This window comes from Oncorhynchus mykiss, chromosome 2 (genome assembly GCF_057628025.1).
Source record: "Oncorhynchus mykiss isolate SJ-2025 chromosome 2, ASM5762802v1, whole genome shotgun sequence".
Lineage (NCBI taxonomy): Eukaryota > Metazoa > Chordata > Actinopteri > Salmoniformes > Salmonidae > Oncorhynchus > Oncorhynchus mykiss.
In genome coordinates this window covers 66,542,498-66,559,093 of record NC_143023.1, presented here as the reverse complement: position 1 = coordinate 66,559,093, position 16,596 = coordinate 66,542,498, and the positions used below count along the sequence as shown (strand labels likewise).

At 42.2% G+C, this 16,596-nt stretch overlaps 1 protein-coding gene across 1 annotated transcript; it reads left to right on the top strand.

Annotated features, from left to right (window-relative positions):
- Positions 1–826: 826 nt before the first annotated feature.
- Positions 827–5,125, top strand: LOC110494333 (uncharacterized). Its single transcript, XM_021569301.3, has 6 exons — positions 827–1,090; positions 1,956–2,063; positions 2,242–2,381; positions 2,605–2,701; positions 2,923–3,047; positions 4,351–5,125. The coding sequence occupies exons 1-6, from the start codon at positions 1,006–1,008 to the stop codon at positions 4,525–4,527; spliced, it is 732 nt and encodes a 243-aa protein (XP_021424976.3). The 5' UTR covers positions 827–1,005; the 3' UTR covers positions 4,528–5,125.
- The last annotated feature ends 11,471 nt before the right edge of the window (positions 5,126–16,596 follow it).

The window sequence follows — 16,596 nt, the reverse complement described above, 5'->3', positions numbered from 1 at the left end:
GTAGAACTTTTTAAGTTACATTTTTTTTTTACAAAACATAGAAATGTGTAATTTTCACATATGTAGACACTGGTATTGTGCTGGAGATAATGAAAATGAGGTTGAAAAGGGGTGCAATTGCCCTTTCATTTAAGGTTAGGATTAGGCATAAGGTTAGCAGTGTGATTAAGGTTAGGGTTAGGTTTAAAATATGATTTTAAGAATAAAAATGTTAGAAATAGGCAAGTTCACAACCATATATTTAGAGACTTAGGCCAACTTTTAGAATGTTGAATATTGTTCTAATTCTAGACATTCAGTTACATACCATTGTTTAAACATTCCCCATCTAATGTTAATGATGGCTGCCATATAATGTTGTAGTGTCATGTAAATGCATCATAATGCTCATGGTAGACATTCAGTTTTATAGTATGTTTTTTAATACTCCCCATGTAGCCTAATGTTAATGGGAAGCTAATATGGCTGACATCGAATGTTGAAGTGTCATGTTAATGCATCATAATGTTGAAACTGCCTTGGCCCAACTCGCTAAATACATGACTCTGGGCGGGGTTTATTCCTTTGTGGCAGTGTTAAGTAGTGAAGACTCACTGAATCCGAATGAACAAAAAAAATATGAATATTCATGCTACATTAATAACAAATTAATTTGCATGTTTATTTAAATGTTCATTTAAAACAATATAGATATTCAAAATATAGCCTATGAATTTAATATATTAAATATCTGTAATATTTGAGAGAGAGAGAGAGAGAGAGAGAGAGAGAGAGAGAGAGAGAGAGAGAGAGAAGTGAAAGGGTAGAGGGGAGATGGGAGGTCAATTAGGTTTTGCCGTTGTTCTTTCACCTGATACGGGCGTGGCTTCAGTGACACTTGTAAAGGGGCGGAACTGTGGCCCTTGTTATTGTTTAAAGGTCCCGGGTGGTACAAAGTACTCTCCATAGACTCAGACTGTCAGCGGTGTTTAAATTCCTTTGTACAGTCCTTTGGACCTATTCAGCATGTCAAACGCGGACAGAGTTGTGTTAGCTCTCGGTGGAGCAGGAACAGTGGGCTCTGGAATAGTTAAAGCACTCCTCGACAAAGGTAAGATGTCCTTATTTGAGATAAGGAGCATATGGAGTCTTGAAACCATTACACCTGCCTTAAAGACAATGCCCCCGCCCACGGTTAATGGTCAGGATTAAATTGTGCAACATCTATAATTTCCTGCGTGCAAAATATGTAGGATATATGAAGAGGTCTAATAAATCTTATGCTGTGTGCGCCATTGGTCGTTGTTGGGTGGATCAAATTGGGTCTGCTGGGAAGTAGTTGTTTTGTTTGTGTTTCTCAAGTTATGTTTGGTAATAGATGAAAAAGATTTGAGTAATTGAGAAAAAAAAAGGATGAGGCTACCGTTCGTTGTCAAGGTGAATTGTGGATTGTCACCGCGCGTAAAAACAAAAAAAAAACGGTCTCTCCTTTACGCACAGATTTCAAGTTGTGATTCTCATAAGAATGTCCAAAGACTTGATATTGTCTTGAACTCCAACTAGCAGTTAACATCGGGAGCAATGTGAATGCATTGTTGTATTTCGTCAAAAGTGCTGGTAGCCTAGCATAAGCCTGTGTATCTTGGTTTAACGTTTTCACATAGGTTTCTCAGGACGCGATAGATAATAAAATGTATGGTGAATCGAAATACCACGACGAGTTGATTGATTGGTATAGCCCTTTTCATTTATACCACACTGTCATTCCTCAGGTGACAAGTTGCCTTAAGTGTCTATCACTTGTCAAGTGGACATTCCAGTTTCTTGAAAATTGTGTTTTGTTGAATAGTATAATATATTGTCCATGACATTCTACAATGTTAAATAAAATATTTAGCAATAAGCCAACCCAACTACTGCAGCAAAATTAACCTTCTGTTTGCCTGATTGTGACTGTCTACTGTCCATGTTTCAAGGTTTCAAGGTGGCTGTCATCTCCAGAGACAACAGCAGATTAGAGAAGCTCAGGGGGTTTGTTTCGCCCTCCGTCCGAGACAACCTCACTATCCTAGTCGGGAATGTTGGTAAGAGCACCCATTCACACTCCTTGGCGGTTGACAACATTTGACAGACATATTTTAGAAATGAGAGTATTGTTGAAGGTATCCCATATATATTAAGACAATGCCCCCGCATTGGTGTTATATAACCAAAAACGAATGTATGGCAACGCCTCTCAAACTCTGTTACTCTTCGTCTTAGGTTCAGAGGAGGGGGCAGAGGTGGTCAAGCACGCCCTTCTGAAGTCTGTTGGCAAGGTGACAGACATTGTGTCATCTCTGGGATTCAGCTGGTGGCAGGGTGGGCCACCACATACCCAGACTCTGAAAGAACTACACTGGGTGAGTCTTCAACACACCTCACTGACTAACTCATGATCCAGAGTTTACCATCCTCATTATCTGTTAAGCTGTCATGATTTCATTGTTTTACATCTGCACTCCACAACCTTCCTCTCTTTTCTGTCAGTTCCACATCTATTTAGATTTCCCTCTCATCTTGAATTCTTCCTCTCTCACTACTTTAATCTGTATTATTCTTTTAATACTTCTCATCCACCCGTAGGTGATTGAGACATTGCTGTTTAGCACCTTTGTATCATGGAAGGTCTTCTTTCCGCTGGTGAGAGACGACCCCAACTGCACCTACACCTTTATCACAGGTGAGTCTCCCACCTGGGCCCTTCCCTACATTCCAGACAGTACAGTAGTGTGTGTTCTGTGAAAGTGATTGGACCATTTGAGTGACATCGGCAACACCTGTTAGTACACTTGTCTTGAGGAACAACTTTCTTCCCCACTTGATAACACAATATTTTGTCCTTGCACATTATGCTGAGTATGGCTTGGTGGTTATTGGGCAGTGATGTGTGCTGTGCCGCAGGTGGTGCTGGAGAGAAGCTGTTGATGCCAGGTACAGGGTTCCTGACTGTTGGCGCCGCCAGCACCCTGGCATTCTGTCAGGTACTACGAGAGGAGTACCCAGAAGTGCCCTGCAAACTCAACCAGGTGTGGCCAAGCTCTATAATGTAAACCCCCATTGTTTAGTTAGCTAGTGTATATTAAGGATCATGCTATCAGTTGCAGAACTTGTCTCAGTCTACCCAAATAGCAATTGCCAGTAAAAGTTGTCTGCAACATTGTGATCATGAATACACCCTTCCCTTGTCTTGTTTGTTGGTTCATATACACTGAGTATACAAAACTACTCTTTCCATGAAACGGACCAGGTGAATCCACGTGACAGCTATGATCCCTTATTGATGTCTCTTGTTACATCTACTTCAATCAGTGTAGATGAAGGGGAGGAGACAGGTTAAAGAAGGATGTTTAAGCCTTGGGACAATTGAGACATAGATTGTATGTGTCATTCAGAGGGTGAATGGGCAATACAAAATATTTAAGTGCCTTTGAACAGGGTATTGTAGTAGGTGCCAGGCTCACTGGTTTGTGTCAAGAACTGCAATGCTGCTGGGTTTTTCATGCTCAACAGTTTCCCACATGTATCAAGAATGGTCCACCACCCAAATGACATCCAGCCAACTTGACACAACTGTGGGAAGCATTGGAGTCAACATGGGCCAGCATACCTGTGGAACACTTGACACCTTGTAGAGTCCATGCCACGATTAATTGATGCTGTTCTGAGGGCAAAAATGGTGCAGTTCAATATTAGGTGTTCCTAATGTTTTGTACACTCAGCCAATCTGCTGTACACATCATTAACCAACAGTTGTGGAAAATTTACCCAATTGTCATACTTGAGTCAAAGTAAAGATGCCTTAAAAGAAAAATGACTCAAGTGAAAGTCACTGAGTAAAATCCTACTTGAGTAAAAGTCTAAAAGTATTTGGTTTTAAATATACTTAAGTATCAAAAGTAAAAGTATTTGCTAAAATATACTAAAGTATAAATACTTTCAAATTCCTTGTTAAGAACCAGACCGTGCAATTGTTTATACATTTATGGATAGCCAGGGGCACACAACTCTCAGACATAATTTACAAACAAAGCATTTTGTGTTTAGTGAGTTCGCCAGATCAGAGGCTGTAGGGATGACGAGGGACGTTCTCTTGATAAGTGTGTGAACAAGACAATTTTCCTGTCCTGCTAAATGTAACAAATATTTTTGGGTGTCAGGGGAAAGTATATGGCTTAAAAAGCACATTATTTTCTTTAAGAATTTTGTGGAGTCAAATGTAAATACAGATTTTAAAAAACGACTTAAGTAGTACTTTAAAGTTGTTTTACTTAAGTACTTTACGCCACTGTTAACCAATGCCAACTGGCTTCCATTCACTTGCTCTCACAGGTAAAGATCAACACAGGTGTGGCCCCTCCAGAGCGCATGGCTCCTGGTTACCTGAACCACCTGGACCTTGGTGAGGCTGTGGCCACGTTGGTGGAGAGAAAGAACACCACCCACACAGTGTTCCCTGTCAACTCCCCGGCAGACTTAAAAAAAGTCATTCTCGGGGGTAACCTTTAAGGCTTCCCCGCTCTGTCATAAGTCCCTGCAGACTCTCAACTATAGTGCTGGAGTCATTCCACATCCATTTTACTGTATAGTCAGGAATGTGCTTTTCTTTGCATGCATTATAACCCTGTAAGGAAGATGCCAAGCTTTATGTAAATTCATGCCAGAATCTGCATAGTCCTTAATTGTTCCAGTGTTCATGCACTAATAACCACATAATGCACTACCTTCCAGGATGTCAATGGAACTGTGCAGGTGCATAGTAGATTATTTAGATGTGCTCTATTGGGAAAGTGCAGGATGACTCTGAGATGAGGCAGCAAAAGACGGTGGGGGGACAGGGAGGGTAGACGGTAGGGGCGGCAATGGGGGGCTTGGCACATTTCTGTCCCCCTAGCGTGACTCTCTGTCCTGTTCACAGGCACCCTCCACCCAACCCCTTTATCTGGGACAGCACATCCCATAAATAAACAATGCGGTGGGAGGTCTGATAGAGGGAAAATAAATATCACAGAGTGCATTGTCTTTGTTTTACTGTTCTGTTAATGGCATACATGCTTAAGCAACTAGAATGTATATTTGTCATGCCAATAAAGAAACCTGAATTGTGTTAAGGCAACGCTAACTAAATGAGGGGGGCTTATGCAGTTGGGTCAGAGGTTGTTGGCAGTGGTTTTGTTTTGACCGTGTCGGCTGACAGCTCAATTAGGCCAACTTTGAATGAACAGCGGGGGAGAATCCTCCAGTCTCTCACTCCATCACACACAAAACATTTACAAACACTAATGCCTACATACCCTCCTGTATGATGCCCTTTTTTTATTCTAATAGAAAAATATATTTTGTAGGGAGAGACCAAGGAGGGATGGTAGTGGGATTACAAATTCTTACAAGGCAGGTCAAATTGGGAATCAGCCTCTAAAAGAGGGCAAAGGGAGGAAGAAGAAGGGTGAGAAGGGATTTTTGAATGTATGGGGAAAGGACAAAGGTAACGTTCATATTTTAAGGAGAAGAAAGAGTATTATGATGGTTGTATGGCACCTGACCTCATTTGCCATATCATTAAGAGGCATTCAAGCTGCAGTAGACAGAGCAGACATAACTACAGATGTAATTCAAAAAGTACTGAAAATGATTGAAATGCAGCTGATTAATTGCACTACTTAAGCGTAATATGTTAATGCCTGGACTGGGCCTGTACCTGATGACACAACAAATCACTTAGGACAGGCTGAATACATGGTAAGGAGCAAAGCAGAACAGTTAAAGTGGGCGTCAAATTTCTCCTCTGGTTTTGAGAAAAAAAAATTGGACTGACCCAGACTCCTCAAAACATAGGAATCAGCTGAGGGATTGAACTATTGAAAAGGACGGAAAAACAGATATGAGACGTTGGCCGTATCATGCTCCCCTTTCCGTGCGAGTGTAGCAAGTCCAGACCAAAATGCTTATTTAGTTTAACATTTCTAAAAACACATGTCTCGCATTCACAGGCCAAAAGACACCACAACATACAGTCAGGCTGACAAACAGACAGGCAACAGATTAACTTGATACATTCTGGGAAACTGGGAAAATACTATTTAAATTTCGTATAAGAACGTGTGCTTGTGTATCATTTAAGCACATGCAAGTGTTTGTGTGTGTCTTAGTTACAATTCATCTTAGTTACGATGACGTGTGTGTGGTCCCACATATGACAGATAGGGGAACAACTCCTAGAGTAGTGTGATGACAGAGAGAGCAGAGTGATCTGTTTAATTCTGTATCTTATTAAAAACAGATGGTCATTTGGTGTTTTTGGAAACCAGTGATATAGGCTTACACACTCCAGAGACATTTGTCACATCTGTGGCCAGCTCTGAGGTCAGAGGGAGATGGAAATGGCAGCTAATTGCATGCAACCATCATCAGGGCGTGGCCACGCACACAGTTTATCAGGTAAGTTCCCAATGTTGACGTGAACAGTAGATGTCAGCAGGCACTGACAATGGGATGACAAATGCACTGGGTAGCTGTCATTCATGCTTTCCAGGGCACACTGGCCATGGTCCTTGTATGAGGAAGACCACACCTGAGATGCAGTCAAGTTCAGCCCTACAATGTCATCCTAGGGCTTCCTATTGCTGCTCCCGCTGGTATAGATCACACAATAGAGCAAGGGCACTACACCCCACACATGGTTATAGGCTGATATAACAGTGGTGTAGTCCTTGGGGTCTGGATTGTTATCTGTCCAGGTTATAGCAGCAGCCACCCCATTCCGGTTAAAGGGAATCCCTCAGTGTCCTCTATCATGAATTCTGCTGCTGCACCTCCAAAGGTGATTCTAACATGTATTGGCTGAGGGGTGTAAATACTAAATGTAAATTAAATATTTCTGTATTTCAGTTTCAATAAATCTGCAAACATTTCTAAAAAAAAATGTCCCAATGGCATTATGGGTTACTGTGTGTTATTATGGGTGAGATTAAAAAAAATATTTAATCCATTTTGAATTGTTGTAAAACAACAAAATGTTTAAAAAGTCAAGAGGTATGATATATATACAGTACCAGTCAAACGTTTGGGCACACCTACTAATTCAAGGGTTTTTCTTTATTTTTACTATTTTCTACATTGTAGAATAATAGTGAAGACATCCAAACTATGAAATAACACAGTGCTACACTACGGCCTGTACTCCCTGTTCACCCACAACTGCGTGGTCAAACACGACTCCAACACCATCATTAAGTTTGCTGACGACACAACAGTTGTAGGCCTCTTATAGAGAGGAGGTCAGAGAACTGGCAGTGTGGTGCCAGGACAACAACCTCTCCCTCAATGTGAGCAAGACTAAGGAGCTGATCGCGGACTACAGGAAAAGGTGGGCCAAACAGGCCTCCATTAACATCGACTGGGCTGTAGTGGAGCGGGTCGAGAGTTTCAAGTTCCTTGGTGTCCACATCACCAACAAACTATCATGGTCCAAACATACCAAGGCAGTACTGAAGAGGGCACGACAAAACCTTTTCCCCCTCAGGAGACTGAAAAGATTTGTCTTGGGTCCCCAGATCCTGAAAAAGATATTCAGCTGCACTATCGAGAGCATCCTGACCGGCTGCATCATCGCCTGGTGTGGCAACTGCTTGGCATCTGACCGTAAGGCGCTACAGAGGGTAGTGCGAACGGCCCAGTACATCACTACAAGTACAAGCTTCTTCTGACACCGCCTATATAATAGGTGGTGTCAGAGGAAAGCCCATAAAATTGCCAGACTCCAGTCACCCAAGTTATAGACTGTTTTCTCAGCTACTGTTTCTCAAACCGTACCAGAGCTCCAAGTCAAGGACCAAAAGGCTCCTCAACAGCTTCTACCCGCAAGACATAAGACTGCTGAACAATTAATAAAATTGCCACCGGACAATTTACATTGACCCCCCCTTTTGTACACTGCTGCTACTCGCTGTTTATTATCTATGTATAGTCACTTCACCCCCACCTGTACTAACCTGTACCCCCGCACACTGACTCGGTACCGGTGCCCCCTGTATATAACCTCATTATTGTTATTCTTATGTTACTTTTTTTATTATTACTTTTTATTTTAGTCTACTTGGTAAATATTTCCTTAACTCTTCTTGAACTGCACTGTTGGTTAATGGCTTGTAAGTAAGCATTTCACAGTAAAGTCTACACTTGATGTATTCGGTGCATGTGACAAATAAAGTTTGATTTGATATGGAATATTATAGTAACCAAAAAAGTGTTAAACAAATGAAAATATATTTTATATTTGAGATTCTTCAAAGTAGCCAGCCTTGATGACAGCTTTGCACAATCTTGGCATTCTCTCAACCAGCTTAGCTGAAATGCTTTTCCAACAATCTTGAAGGAGTTCTCACATATGCTGAGCACTTGTTGGCTGTTTCTCCTTCACTCTGCGGTCCAACTCATCCCAAACCATCTCAATTGGGTTGAGGTCGGGTGATTGTGGAGGCCAGGTCATCTGACGCAGCACTCCATCACTCTCCTTCTTGGTCAAATAGCCCTTACACAGCCTGGAGATGAGTTGGGTCATTGTCCAGTTGAAAAACAAATGATAATCCCACTTAGGGCAAACCAGATGGGATGGCGTATCGCTGCAGAATGATGTGGTAGCCATGCTGGTTAAGTGTGCCTTGAATTTTAAATAAATCATTGACAGTGTCACCAGCAAAGCACCCCCACACCTCCTCCATGCATCACGGTGGGAACTACACGTGGAGATCATCCGTTCACCTACTCTGCGTCTCACAAAGACACGGCGGTTGGAACCAAAAATCTCGAATTTGGATTTATCAGACCAAAGGACAGATTTCCACCAGTCTAATGTCCATTGCTTGTGTTCCTCTTCTTCTTATTGATGCCCTTTAGTAGTGGTTTAGTAGTGGAAAAAATGCCACAAATGAACGTTTAACGAGGCACATCTGTTGATTGAAATGCATTCCAGGTGACTACCTCATGAATCTTGTTGATAGAATGCCAAGAGTGTGCAAAGCTGTCATTAAGGCAAAGGGTGGCTACTTTGAAGAATCTCAAATATAAAATATATTTTGATTTGTTTAACACTTTTTTCGTTTTTACATGATTCCATATGTATTATTTCATAGTTTTGATGTCTATTATTCTACAATTTAGAAAATTGCAAAAATAAATAAAAACCATTGAATGAGTAGGTGTGTCCAAACTCTTGACCCCAAGACTTTTTCCATATTTTGGTACGTTACAGCCTTACATAAAAAATAAAAAATGAAATACCTTATTTACATAAGTATTCAGACCCTTTGCTATGAGACTCAAAATTGAGCTCAGGTGCATCCTGTTTCCATTGTTTCCATTGATCATCCTTGAGATGTTTCTTCAACTTGATTGGAGTCCACCTGTGGTAAATTCAATTGATTGGACATGATTCAATTGATTGGACACCTGTCTATAAAAGGTTCCATAGCAGAGTTGCAAAAATATATATCTCAGACTGGCCAATAAAAATAAAAGATAAAGATGGACAAAAGAACAGACACTGGACAAAGGAACTCTGCCTAGAAGGCCAGCATCCAGGAGTCACCTCTTCACTGTTGACGTTGAGATTGGTGTTTTGCGGGTACTATTTAATGAAGCTGCCAGTTGAGGACCAGTGAGGTATCGAACTAGACACTCTAATGTACTTGTCCTCTTGCTCAGTTGTGCACCAGGGCCTCCCACTCCTCTTTCTATTCTGGTTATAGCCAGCTTTGCACTTTTCTGTGAATGGAGTACTACATAGCGTTGTACGAGATCTTCAGTGTCTTGACAATTTCTGGCATGGAATAGCCTTAATTTCTTAGAACAAGAATAGACTGATGAGTTTCAGAAAAAAGTCATCTGTTTCTGGCCATTTTGAGCCTGTAATCAAACCCACAAATGCTAATGCTCCAGATACTCAACTAGTCCAAAGAAGGCCAGCTTTATTGCTTCTTTAATCAGAACAACCATTTTCAGCTGTGCTAACATAATTGCAAAAGGATTTTCTAATGATCAATTAGCCTTTTAAAATTATAAACTTGGATTAGCTAACACAATGTGCCATTGGAACACAGGAGTGATGGTTGCTGATAATGGGCTCTACGCCTATGTAGATTTTCCATAAAAAATCTGCCGTTTCCAGCTACAATAGTCATTTACAATATTAACAATGTCTACACTGTATTTCTGATCAATTTGATGTTATTTTAAAAGGAGAAAAAAAGTATTTTTCTTTCAAAAACAAAGACATTTCTAAGTGACCCCAAAATACATAAGTATTTCAGGGTCACTTATATATATATATATTAAAAAACAAGGACATTTCTCTCTCTCTATATATATTATATATATTTATATATACCTAAATGACTAATGATGATAAATACAATCCACCTGTGTGTAATCAAGTCTCCGTATAAATGCACCTGCACTGTGATAGTCTCAGAGGTCCGTTAAAAGCGCAGAGAGCATCATGAAGAACAAGGAACACACCAGGCAGGTCCGAGATACTGTTGTGAAGAAGTTTAACGCCGGATTTGGATACAAAAAGATTTCCCAAGCTTTAAACATCCCAAGGAGCACTGTGCAAGCGATAATATTGAAATGGAAGGAGTATCAGACCACTGCAAATCACTGCAAAGACCTGGCCGTCCCTCTAAACTTTCAGCTCATACAAGGAGAAGACTGATCAGAGATGCAGCCAAGAGGCCCATGATCACTCTGGATGAACTGCAGAGATCTACAGCTGAGGTGACTCTGTCCATAGGACAACAATCAGTCGTATATTGCACAAATCCAAATCCATATCCATAAAAAGTGTTGTTTAAAGTTTGCCACAAGCCACCTGGGAGACACACCAAACATGTGGAAGAAGGTGCTCTGGTCAGATGAAACCAAAATTGAACTTTTTGGCAACAATGCAAAACGTTATGTTTGGCGTAAAAGCAACACAGCTGAACACACCATCCCCACTGTCAAACATGGTGGTGGCAGCATCATGGTTTGGGCCTGCTTTTCTTCAGCAGGGACAGGGAAGATGGTTAAAATTGATGGGAAGATGGATGGAGCCAAATACAGGACCATTCTGGAAGAAAACCTGATGGAGTCTGCAAAAGACCTGAGACTGGGACGGAGATTTGTCTTCCAACAAGACACTGATCCAAAACATAAAGCAAAATCTACAATGGAATGGTTCAAAAATAAACATATCCAGGTGTTAGAATGGCCAAGTCAAAGTCCAGACCTGAATCCAATCGAGAATCTGTGGAAAGAACTGAAAACTGCTGTTCACAAATGCTCTCCATCCAACCTTACAGAGCTCGAACTGTTTTGCAAGGAGGAATGGGAAAAAATGTCAGTCTCTCGATGTGCAAAACTGATAGAGACATACCCCAAGCGACTTACAGCTGTAATCGCAGCAAAAGGTGGTGCTACAAAGTATTAACTTAAGGGGGCTGAATAATTTTGCACGCCCAATTTTTCAGTTTTTGATTTGTTAAAAAAGTTTGAAATATCCAATAAATGTCGTTCCACTTCATGATTGTGTCCCACTTGTTGTTGATTCTTCACAAAAAAATACAGTTTTATATCTTTATGTTTGAAGCCTGAAATGTGGCAAAAGGTCGCAAAGTTCAAGGGGGCCGAATACTTTCGCAAGGCACTGTATATAAACTCAGCAAAAAAATAAACTTCCCTTTTTCAGGACCCTGTCTTTCAAAGATAATTCGTAAAAACCCAAAGAACTTCACAGATCTTCATTGTAAAGGGGTTTAAACACTGTTTCCCATGCTGTTCAATGACCCATAAACAATTAATGAACATGCACCTGTGGAACGGTCGTTAAAACACGAACAGCTTACAGACGATAGGCAATTAAGGTCACAGTTATGAAAACTTAGGACACTAAAGAGGCCTTTCTACTGACTCTGAAAAACACCAAAAGAAAGATGCCCAGGGTACCTGCTCATCTGCGTGAACGTGCCTTAGGCATGCTACAAGGAGGCTTGAGGACTGCAGAAGTGGTCAGGGCAATAAATTGCAATGTCCGTACTGTGAGACGCCTAAGACAGCGCTACAGGGAGACAGGATGGACAGCTGATCGTCCTCGCAGTGGCAGACCACGTGCAACAACACCTGCACAGGATCGGTATATCCAAGACATCCTCCTCCCTCATGTGGTACCCTTCCTGCAGGTTCATCCTGACATGACCCTCCAGCATGACAATGCCACCAGCCTAACTGCAAGTTCTGTGCGTGATTTCCTACAAGACAGGAATGTCTGTGTTCTGCCATGACCATAGAAGAGCTCGGATCTCAATCCCATTGAGCACGTCTGGGACCTGTTGGATCGGAGGGTGAGGGCTAAGGCCATTCCTCACAGAAATGTCCAGGAACTTGCAGGTGCCTTGGTGGAAGAGTGGGGTAACAACTCACAGCAAGAACTGTCAAATCTGGTACAGTCCATGAGGAGATGCACTGCAGTACTTAATGCAGCTGGTGGCCACACCAGATACTGACTGTTACTTTTGATTTTGACCCCCGCTTTGTTCAGGGACACATTATTCTATTTCTGTTAGTCACACGTCTGTGAAACTTCAGTTCATGTCTCAGTTGTTGAATCTTATGTTCATACAAACATTTACACATGTTAAGTTTGCTGAAAAGAAACGCAGTTGCCTCCCGGGTGGCGCAGTGGTTAAGGGCGCTGTACTGCAGCGCCAGCTGTGCCATCAGAGTCTGGGTTCGCGCCCAGGCTCTGTCGTAACCGGCCGCGACCGGGAGGTCCGTGGGGCGACGCACAATTGGCCTAGCGTTGCCCGGGTTAGGGAGGGCTTGGTCGGTAGGGGTGTCCTCGACTCCTGTGGCGGGCTGGGCGCAGTGTGCGCTAACCAAGGTGGCCAGGTGCACAGTGTTTCCTCCGGCGCATTGGTGCGGCTGGCTTCCGGGTTGGATGTGCGCTGTGTTAAGAATCAGTGCGGCTTGGTTGGGTTGTGTATCGGAGGACGCACGACTTTCAACCTTCGTCTCTCCCGAGCCCGTACGGGAGTTGTAGCGATGAGACAAGATAGTAGCTACTACAACAATTGGATACCACGAAATTAGGGAGAAAAAGGGGTAAAAAAAAAAAAAAGAAACGCAGTTGACAGTGAGAGGACGTTTATTTTTTTTGCTGATATATATATTAACTCAGTGGGTTTAGTAGAATACACAACTTGCAATTTAGAAATGTGTTTCTTCATCAGCAGTCACTTAATTAGCCCATGTCAGCTAATATTTTTAAGACCGGTAAGTTAATCTAGCCAGCTATCTGAATTTCTAGTATACATGGTCAAATTACAGACCGAGGAGGCCCCCATTGATTTTGTAAGTCACTCTCACTCAAATCCAATTTTATTTGTCACATACACGTGTTTAGAGGAAGTTATAGCGAGCGGGTGTAGCAAAATGCTTGTGTTTCTAGCTCCAACAGTGCAGTAATATCTAATAAGTAATATCTAACGATACAAACAATCTAAAGTAAAGGAATGGCATAAGTCAAGTCAAAATGTGTAGAATTGCAGGATATTTCCTTAAAAGCTGCACACATTTCTCTCCCGTTTATGGCCAAATCTGTAGAATTGCATGAAATCTGTTATAAAATTGCAAAATCTTCTCTCCATTGGCAAAATCTGTAGATTTACATCAAACTTCTGGTAAAACTGCAACATTTTCTCTAGCCCCATTGCAAAACATGTAGGATTGCAGGAAATGAACTCCAAAACCTTGTTTCCCTCTCCGTTGTCAAGAGGGGGGCCGCCAAAATGTTGGAGCAGTGATTGTTGGAATGGTGCAGGGATTGTGTCTTGCAAGGAGAGAAGGCTTGGACTGAGTTCAGTCTGTTATGGCATAATGGGCCCTGATAGGACCCGGGCTCTGACAGGGATTTCAGATTTTATGTAGGTGACAAGGTAAGTGGACTGGAAGAGATTCAACAGGACTTGCAGTGAGCAAGAGATCTGCATTAAAGTTATTAATGTTCTCCACAGGCGAGGGAGAGGGTATTCCAGTTTGGGGGAGGTTGTCTACGGACTCCTCCTGATTCAGAGTGACATGTTTTCTCCTCTGGTCCGGAAACTCTCTGAACAGTCCAGCCATCTGCCCGACAGAGCCTACGTCTTCTCCTTCTCCCTGCCCAACCTCCAGCACACAGTTCCGTCAGGTTTACACTGCCCCAACCACTCTGTCTGGGGCTAAGTCTTCCTTTTCTAAACAAATCATCCTATTGCATGAGACTCTGGAGTCAGTCGACTCACTTTGTGCAGAGGGGAGGGGCATGTAGAAGTGCTATGTAAGGATTTGGCTGACTTTCAAATTTTGATTGGGAATATCGTATCAGGACAAGTGAGTTTGAACGGGAAAGAACACATTCTCAAAAAGGAACAATTTTTCCTCAACTTCTTTATAGTTAGAACCTACAGTCGTGGCCAAAAGTTTGGAGAATGACACAAATATTCCACAAAGTTTGCTGCTTCAGTGTCTTTAGATATTTTTGTCAGATGTTACTATGGAATACTGAAGTATAATTACAAGCATTTCGTAAGTGTCAAAGGATTTTATTGACAATTAAATTAAGTTGATGCAGAGTCAATATTTCACACCCTTCTTTCTCAAGACCTCTGCAATCCGCCCTGGAATGCTGTCAATTAACTTCTGGGTCTCATCCTGACTGATGGCAGCCCATTCTTGCATAATCAATGCTTGAAGTTTGCCAGAATTTGTGGGGTTTTGTTTGTCCACCCGCCTCTTGAGGCTTGACCACAAGTTCTGAATGGGATTAAGGTCTGGGGAGTTTCCTGGCCATGGACCCAAAACATCAATGTTTTGTTCCCCAAGCCACTTAGTTATCACTTTTGCCTTATGGCAAGGTGCTCCATCATGCTGGAAAAGGCAATGTTCGTCACCAAACTGTTCCTGGATGGTTGGGAGAAGTTGCTCTTGGAGGATGTGTTGGTACCGTTCTTTATTCATGGCTGTGTTCTTAGGCAAATTTGTGAGTGAGCCCACTCCCTTGGCTGAGAAGCAACCCAACACATGAATGGTCTCAGGATGCTTTACTGTTGGCATGACACAGGACTGATGGTAGCGCTCACCTTGTCTTCTCCAGACAAGCTTTTTTTCCGGATGCCCCAAACAATCGGGAAGGGGATTCATCAGAGAAAATTACTTTACCCCAGTCCTCAGCAGTCCAATCCCTGTACCTTTTGCAGAATATCAGTCTGTTCCTGATGTTTTTCCTGGAGAGAAGTGGCTTCTTTGCTGCCCTTCTTGACACCAGGCCATCCTCCAAAAGTCTTCGCCTCACTGTGCATGCAGATACACTCACACCTGCCTGCCGCCATTCCTGAGCAAGCTCTGTACTGGTGGTGCCCCGATCCCGCAGCTGAATCAACTTTAGGAGACGGTCCTGGCGCTTGCTGGACTTTCTTGGGCGCCCTGAAGCCTTCTTCACAACAATTGAACCGCTTTCCTTGAAGTTATTGATGATCCAATAAATGGTTGATTTAGGTGCAATCTTACTGTCAGCAATATCCTTGCCTGTGAAGCCCTTTTTGTGCAAAGCAATGATGACGGCACGTGTGATCTGATCACTCTTCATAACATTCTGGAGTATACAGTGGGGCAAAAAAGTATTTAGTCAGCCACCAATTGTGCAAGTTCTCCCACTTAAAAAGATGAGGCCTGTAATTTATCATCATAGGTACACTTCAACTATGACAGACAAAATGAGAAAAAAAATCCAGAAAATCACATTGTAGGATTTTTAATGAATTTATGTGCAAATTATGGTGGAAAATAAGTATTTGGTCAATAACAAAAGTTTATCTAAATACTTTGTTATATACCCTTTGTTGGCAATGACAGAGGTCAAACATTTTCTGTAAGTCTTCACAAGATTTTCACACACTGTTGCTGGTATTTTGGCCCATTCCTCCATGCAGATCTCCTCTAGAGCAGTGATGTTTTGGGGCTGTTGCTGGGCAACACGGACTTTCAACTCCATCCAAAGATTTTCTATGGAGACTGGCTAGGCCACTCCAGGACCTTGAAATGCTTCTTACGAAGCCACTCCTTTGTTGCCCGGGCGGTGTGTTTGGGATCAGTGTCATGCTGAAAGACCCAGCCACGTTTCATCTTCAATGCCCTTGCTGATGGTAGGCTTTGTTACTTTGGTCCCAGCTCTCTGCAGTTCATTCACTAGGTCCCCCCGTGTGGTTCTGGGATTTTTCCTCACCGTTCTTATGATCATTTTGACCCCACGGGGTGAGATCTTGCGTGGAGCCCCAGACCGTGGGAGATTATCAGTGGTCTTGTATGTCTTCCATTTCCTAATAATTGCTCCCACAGTTGATTTCTTCAAACCAAGCTGCTTACCTATTGCATATTCAGTCTTCCCAGCCTGGTGCAGGTCTACAATTTTGTTTCTGGTGTCCTTTGACAGCTCTTTGGTCTTAGCCATAGTGGAGTTTGGAGTGTGACTGTTTGAGGTTGTGGACAGGTGTCTTTTATACTGATAAC